The sequence below is a fragment of the Protobothrops mucrosquamatus genome, unplaced genomic scaffold (assembly GCF_001527695.2).
Source record: "Protobothrops mucrosquamatus isolate PMUCROS unplaced genomic scaffold, P.Mucros_1.0 scaffold10055, whole genome shotgun sequence".
Lineage (NCBI taxonomy): Eukaryota > Metazoa > Chordata > Lepidosauria > Squamata > Viperidae > Protobothrops > Protobothrops mucrosquamatus.
In genome coordinates this window covers 1,414-9,155 of record NW_015395842.1, presented here as the reverse complement: position 1 = coordinate 9,155, position 7,742 = coordinate 1,414, and the positions used below count along the sequence as shown (strand labels likewise).

Here is a 7,742-nt window from a genome sequence, read left to right as displayed (position 1 = left end):
TAAATCTTGGAGCATTTTGATCGCAGCAGTTGAGACCAAACTGTTAACAGCTGAATGAGCAGGGCCTCTGGGCTCTTGCCCTGTTCCTATGGGCTGCATACTCCTGACACTCTTTCTCCCTCCCTCCCACCCCACCAGTTGTCAGGGATGTCTGTTTATAAAAAGAGAATAGTACCTCCAACTCTTCGGTAGCTAATAAAGGAATTCCTTGTTTGCTAGGTTGAGCTAATTAAGATAAGCTTCAGTAAATGTAAATGCAAGGGGAGGGGGAGAGAGATTAGCCCCAGTGGAGTTAAAAGATTTGGACTTTAAAATGGTAGACTTTAAGTTTGGTCTTTAAATACGGTAGGAAAAAACTGATGGCTTTAACCCCATGAAAAAAAAAATGAATAGATTTGGGCTGGGCGATTTCTACGAACCTTTTTGATTTAAAATGGGCCGTGGTCATAATAATTGGGGGGGCCCTGTGGAATTTTTAAGTTGAGATTTTGTCATCAGAAATTCACAAAGAACCCAACTCGCCTTGGTGAAAAAGCTTGATTTGTTGGTTGCACAGCGTAGAATCGGATTCTGTGGCTCTTTCTCCAAAATAAACCCCAGTCAGCTTGGAGGGGGGGCTATAGATGAGCATTATTAAAATCCACAGAACTAACCGTGTTCTATGCTTTATTGAAAAATACAAACAAAAACCTGATTAAGAATGGCGTGCAATTAGGTCTTCGATCCACGGCGTATAATTGGGCACCTTAGTGTAGACCCCATAGAGGCCAGCAGAACCGCATTCCAGACCCCAGGAGACCACACCGCCAACAAACCACCTTCTGGCCTTAGTATCGTAGAACACCAAGGCACCTCCGCTGTCCCCATAGCAGGAGTCCTTTCCCCCCTCCTCAGTTCCTGCGCAAAGCATATTTTCCGTCAGCACGAGTTTTCTCCCTTCCAAAGTCCGGTTTGCGTAGGCCGCTTTGCACTTGTCAGGCTCAACAACGTCTATCTCGGTATACAGCAAGAAGCGGGACTGCCGGGCCCGCTCCGTTTTCCCCCAGCCGGCGATGATTCCCGTGTCGTTCATGTTCACCCGGAAGCCGGGGTTGTATCCCGGCAAGCAAATCGGGGTGATGTTTTTGTTAACGGGAACTTTGTGTTTCAGTTTAATCAGAGCGATGTCATTGTCGAAGTCGATGCCGTCGTTGGCGAAGCCACTGTGGAGGAAAACCGATTCTGCCCAGACTTGGTGGTAATGAGGGGAGCGCTTGTTGAGGAGCCCCAGTTTCAAGGTCAGGGAGGAGGCGTCAACTGGGCTGCCGAGGACGTGAGCGGCGGTTAAGATCCAGTTATCATATAAAAGGGCTCCGCCCCCAGTTGCTCCATGCGCATCAGTGATTAAAACCTGCCAAGGGAATTGGCCCAGCAGAGCCTTCTGCCCTCCAAAGATACGCTTCAGAGTGTTAGACGTTTGGACTCCGCAGACTGGCAAAGAAGAGAAAGGAGATACGAGTCAAAACTGTTGTTAGTTCAGTGAGTTTTTATTCTCCCGGCCTCAGTCTATAAGTTCTAGAAAAGTGTCTTGTGAGAGTTGGATTACGTGTTCCAAACTCGTTTATTTTCCCATTTTTTTCCCTGCCCCAACAAGGAATTCCAGAGAGGGTGGTGGTGGTGGTGGTGGTGGTGGTGGTTGAAATGTGGATGCCAGGTTTGCAAAGCACTTTTGACCCCTAAGCTATGAGATTTCTCTTTCCCCTACCTCAAGAGGTGGTTATCATTGTCTTTCCCATAGCAAAGTTCAAAGCTACGGCTGCATTGTAACATGGTGGTATCTATTGCAGCTTTAAAAACATTTAATGTAAGACATGTTTCTTAGTCACAAACCTAGGCTGCGTAAGTATGGAAATACCCATTTTTCCTTAATGCGTGGTCTTGCTTTGAGATCTCCCAGGTGCTGAATGGCTCAACTATTTTCTCCACATACATCACGGGTGTCAAATTCGCCGCGTCACGTGACGTGTTGTGATGTATCACAACTTTTTTTGCATTGCCGGAGCTGAGGTGGGCACGGCCTCCGTATGATGCAACCGGCCCATGGGCCGGCAGTTTTGACACCCCTGACATATACGAATGCTGCTTTATTATTGGTAACACAAAACGTGCAACAACGTGGTGCAATCTGATCTTTTCAAATACTGGCTTTGTTTCAGATGCCCCCCCCGATGGTGCAGTTTCATTGGCAAATTAAATAGTTGATGAGATAAAAGACAAAGATTATTTTGTACTAATACAGAAGTTCTTGGAGAGATTTTTTTTTTTTGAAAAAAGGTTGCCATAAAGGATATTTCACGTACCTCTCATCCAAAAGCCTGTAATACCCTGTCTTTAGCCTTGAAATAGTGCCTACCTACAATAGTTTCTTTTGTACAGTTAAAAGTGAAATAGTTAACGCTTAATGAAAAATAACTTTCAGTCATCTTTGATTATACGGTTGTGAAAAAAAATCCGCATGAGATAAAAACAAAAAACTGGAATATTTTATGCCTATGATTTTACACACGCATACAAACCAACACACACACACACACCACAATTATGCACAGCTGGCAGGTCAGGAAGCAGATAAGCAGCATGAAGCAAGGAAATGGTGACATTTGCCTACGATCATATCCTTATGTAAATTTTGTAGAGCACTTGCATATATATATTACCTGGTTCACAGACCGGAGGTGCTTTGTTTCCCTTTTGATCCCTCCAGAAACCATCAGGGGCACACCGGTAGTTATCTGTGTAGACAGAATAGTCTTGGTAAAGAGCTATGCCACCCATGCTTCAAATTGCAGGCAGCTCTTTCCCACCAGTCTTAAATACAGTCCTAACCCTCACCGGAAGACCCCAATTTGCATCCCGCAGTTTACTGACAACCCCTGTAGGAGATGACCTGGCTGAGCAGGCATCAGTTCAGAGTCCCTTTGCACCTACAAGATAAGAGTCCAGCCCTCCTTAAACTTCATGGACTCTTTATCTACCATCAATTTGCCTTGACTGTTAGTAGTATAGATTCTAGCTTCGTGGTAGCATGAAGTAAACTAATTTTGGAGCTAACCCTGGCTCCCGATTTCTTGCGCCTGCCTCTGCACAGCAATATCGGAATCCTTACCTCTCTGCTCCACCAGTTTTACAAATGCCTTATGTTGAAAAGCAGTTTTCACTCAGTAGGTGCGGACACGGTGCCCTACCAGAGCAATTAAGGCAAGACCCTAGCCCAGCTTTCCTTTTTTTAATGGAGCACCTCTTACTGTTTGATTGTCACATAATTGTAGAATTCTTTCTCCGTGTGCTGGTTCACAATTTCCCCAAAGCAGCACTTCATTCGCACAGGGGGCAATCTTTTGAGTAGCTTTCGTGAAACTGCAAGGATGGCAGAATTCATTTTTTATAAACACTGAATTGTTAGGAAGGGGTTTTTTTTGGGGGGGGTGTCTATTGAGGCAGTCAAATAAGAGGGAGAGCTTTTCAAATCTACAGAATGTTTCAAGGAACACCCCCCCCCCAAAAAAAACCCTTCCCAACAATTCAGTGTTTATAAAAAATATTAATAGAAGATCCTGCTAACTAGAATGCTGGAGAGCTGCAGTCTGCGTGTTCCCTTTGAAAAACTCCCTCTGGGATCACAGGGAGCTTTTTCAAGCAAACTTGCCAGAAAAGATTTCTCTTACCAGAGTATCCGGTTTTCAGGGAGTAGAAGGGGCTTTTGCAGTTATATTTGATTTCAGCTTGATACGTGGAAATCTCTCTTCCGGTGACATACACAAGTGTGCCATTCGCTATGTCATTGGCAGGGCCGCAGTCAACAACTGGAAAGGAAGAAATATTAAGTGTCTGAAGGACTGGAATGCAGACAAGAAAAGTCAGGATAAAAACAGTGGCAGGCTAGGCAGTAGAAAAGTGGGTCCCAAGTCAAAGACATTTTTTTTCTGAGACTTACATTTTAGGCTCTGAGTATCTGTAGCCAGGAGTCTGCAACCCAGAGGCATTTAATTCTTACAAATTCTTTTAGTTAGCTCATAAATAAAATAAACCACATTCTGCCTCTTAAGTGTTTCCCAAATGAGTTTTGCAGCATGAAGCCCATTTTAAAAGAAGAATGAGAGGGTGAACGGAAGCAAGATAAAAAGATTTTTTTGTGCTTTAACTCCCTTGCAGTAAATACACAGCGAAAACTGGGATATATATTGATCTGTCTCCGCTGAAAATATTTCAAAGCAGGCAATTTTGATTCTGAGATTCGAATGCACAATTGTCTCCCACAATTTTCATTAGAGAGCTTTGTCCGGTCAGACTTGATATGGACTCCCACAAGAAGCAAGGAACGTATCTGAGGACTGCAGGTGCCATGTGAATTCTGCAAAGACTTACTGGTGCATTGGGCCATTGGCTTGTTCCAGGTACCATCCTTTTGACAGGTTGCTTTGAAGGATTTGACAATCAGTTTGTTCTGTGCGAGGAAAAACGAAAGATTTCAGGGACTTCGTATCACGATCGGAGAGTGCCTTTGTTGGTAACCATTCCAAAAACAGTAAGTCAAAAAAAAAAACAGTGTTGTGTAATGCAAAAGCTTGATGTCCCTTCACCCCCAACCAGAAAGACCCAAACTGGGGAAGGTTAACAACAGCTCAATATTAAACGCATTTATATAATGTATCGTGTTTTCATCTCTGCAGGTGGAGCTGCTTCGGCCCAAGTTCCACGGCTCAAAATTTATACCGATCTGTATCGTTGCCAACCCATAGAAGTAAAAACTGTTAAGAACGTTACCCACTTCCAAAAGCGCGTAGCCCACGTTGCAGGAAAGGCTATAGAAGTCTTTCAGAATATATTTTGCCTGCGCTGGGGCGATCCGGCCATTGGGGGGTGCTTGAGGATTGGGACATGGCAAAGCTGCAGAGTTGGAATACCGGGGAAAAAAAGACAAAAACCCAGTCCTGATTTCCAGCTTTTTGGCAAAGCACAATTAAATCATCTCACAGTTCTTACCGAACTCTATATTTCGGATTCCTGTTCTATTAATTTTCCTAGCTTGAATGGAAATTTAATCTATGCAACGTAGGGGCTGTATCATTGGCCCCACTGCAACTGCTTCAGGAACCATCTGTATTGTGAACCTGTTGGTACAATTGGCATAACTTGCCTCAAAAGGATCTTAAATGCTGCTGTTTTGAGGGTCAACGTAACCACAGGCAGTCCTTGACTTACAACATTTAGTGACCCTTTGAAGTTACAACGGTACTGAGAAAAAGATGACTTACTACGACCGTTTTTCACACTTATGACCACTGCAGCATCCCCATGGTCGCGGGGCCAAAATTCAGACGATTGGCAACTGACTCATATTTATGACGGTCGCAGCGTCCCGGGCTCACGTGATCCCCTTTTGTGACCTGACAAGCATAGTCAGTGGGGAAGCCAGATTCACTTAACCGTGTTACTAATTTAACAACTGCAGGGATTCACTTAACAAAAGGGGCAAGAAAAGTCATAAAACGGGGCAAAACTCACTTAAGAAATGTCTTAACATAAATTTTGGGCTCCGTCGTAAGTTGAGGACTACCCGTATCCCTTTACAACAGGATTTCAAATTTGCATTCCCCCCCCCGCCTTCATTTTACCGTGCTTCTCCCCTTTCTCCAAACATAATTAATTTGCTTCATGGATGAATGGAGGACATCCCTGTACTTTCTAGTATAGTTCAGTTTCTGCAGACACCCCAGGTTGCGCTTCTAACCTGTTGTGTGATATCTGAGCTTCCATCCAGCATGAACACCAGAAATGTCGGTGATGAACGTGATATCCACCGTATTGGTACGCGTTTCAATTTTGGGAGGTGGGGAATTGCCGCAGAAAGGACCAAATTCTTTCTTGGGTGTCTTAATCTGGAAGAACCACAAAATATAGGCACTTTATAGCATTCAACATCCAGATATTGCAGTCTGAGAAGCTCTGTCTGATGTCCCCATTTTAAGAAAGAAACTTCTTCGATTATTTTTTAATTTCTTTTTATCTTATTTTAAATATGTTAACTTTTGAAGATAACACCTCCAAATAGAATTCGTCTGTTGTGAGGCTGCAGAAAATGTATGAAATTCATTGGATTGACTGTAACACAAGTACTGCATGGTTTTAGGATGTGTCATTCCATAAGCATCCCTGTCAGTGTGATCCTACAGTAGAGAAAGAAATGGCTTTAGAAGGTGTGCAGAAATGTGCCATCGTTTTTTTAAAGGCAAGTATTAAATTTATTTCAGGTTGCATCTTTAAATTTAAATGATTGTGTGGCAAGTAGTTTTTGGGGAAATCCTCTCGATTAAATTTTGGAAAGCCTGTATCGGGTCACTGTGGACAGGACCTCGTGGCTCACAAGTGTGGTAAAATAGAAATATGTTGTAAATATTAATTTATTTTGAAGGTTTCTTGTGGCGTTGACTGGCTTCACACATCATACTAGATTGTCATGTCATTTGTCTACTTTTGCCTCTGAAAGTCTTTTTGATTTTCTTCTTTGATTTTTATCAGTTGTTTTAAAGCTTTTGTGTTTCTTTTGTGCTTTGCTGGTAGGTAGGTAGATAGAGAAAGAGAGAAAGATATAGATAAAGAGAGAGAGAGAGAGATAAAGAGAAAGAAAGAGAAAGATATAGATAGAGAAAGAGAGAAAGAGAGAGAGAAAGATAGATAAAGAGAGAAAGAGATAGAAAGATAGATAGATAGAAAGAAAGAGATTAGATAGATAGATAGATAGATAGATAGATAGATAGATAGATAGATAGATAGATAGATAGATAGAAAGAAAGAAAGAATTAGATAGATAGATATGTTTGTGAACTGTAATTTAGGGCTTAACATATCTTGAACCCAGCCATTTGTAGTTTATTCAACTAATCATGATGCCAGGGTGCTTTGTGAAGCTGGTCTCTGTGTTAGTTACCTGCAGTGAATTAAATAGAGCTATGTGAAAAATCCAAATTTCTACCACGGAGGACCTATAATGCGAACCCCACTGACCTTCAGGATGTCATAAGGACACAGTACATCTGGATGGGCTTCTACATCAAAGATCCCCACAAATTCTAAGATGACCATGAAACCGTCTTCCACCCGGATGCTATAGCTGCACTCGGAGATTTTAGGATACGGGTTGGGATAATTGGGGCTGGAGAACTCTCCAGTTCTTGCCGTCAACACCTTATTCGGACAGTGCGCTGAAAGGAAGGGGGGGGGAGAAGAAGAAGGAAAAAAAATTGAAGCCTTCTTCAGAAAAAAAAATGTATGCAGTTTAAAAAAAACAAAAAACATTCATTTCAAGGTTCGCACTGAGTTTTGAGCCAAAAAAGACCCTTTCGAATCTTGGGCTGACGTAAGAAAGAAACGAGATGTAAACCCCCCAGTGTTCCACAGGGAAGCTTGGCTAACAGGAGATTGAAGTATTCATTGATCTGAGCAAGTACAGGCAGTCCACAACTGAACAACGGTTCGTTTAGCGACTATTTGAAGTTTCAACAGAACTAGAAAAAGTAACGTAGGACCGTTTTTTTCACACCGTTGCAGCATCCCTGTGGTCACATTGATCAAAATGCAGACGCTTGGCAACTGAACTCATCTTTATGACGGTTGCAGTATCCCCGGGTCATGTGATCCCCTTTTGCTACCCATCTGACAAGCCAGGTCAGCGGGAAAGCCAGATTAACCTGGTTCTAACTCAG

General features: G+C 42.7%; 1 protein-coding gene across 1 annotated transcript; it reads right to left on the bottom strand.

The window, feature by feature from the left end:
• Positions 1 to 677: 677 nt before the first annotated feature.
• Positions 678 to 7,241, bottom strand: LOC107301108 (mannan-binding lectin serine protease 2-like; the record flags this gene model as incomplete). The annotated part of the gene is made up of 7 exons (XM_015830372.1): positions 678 to 1,470; positions 2,697 to 2,771; positions 3,705 to 3,842; positions 4,405 to 4,483; positions 4,808 to 4,926; positions 5,771 to 5,918; positions 7,045 to 7,241. Coding segments are annotated over 7 exons (1,532 nt in total), but the record flags the coding sequence as incomplete, so codon positions are not given.
• Positions 7,242 to 7,742: the final 501 nt, after the last annotated feature.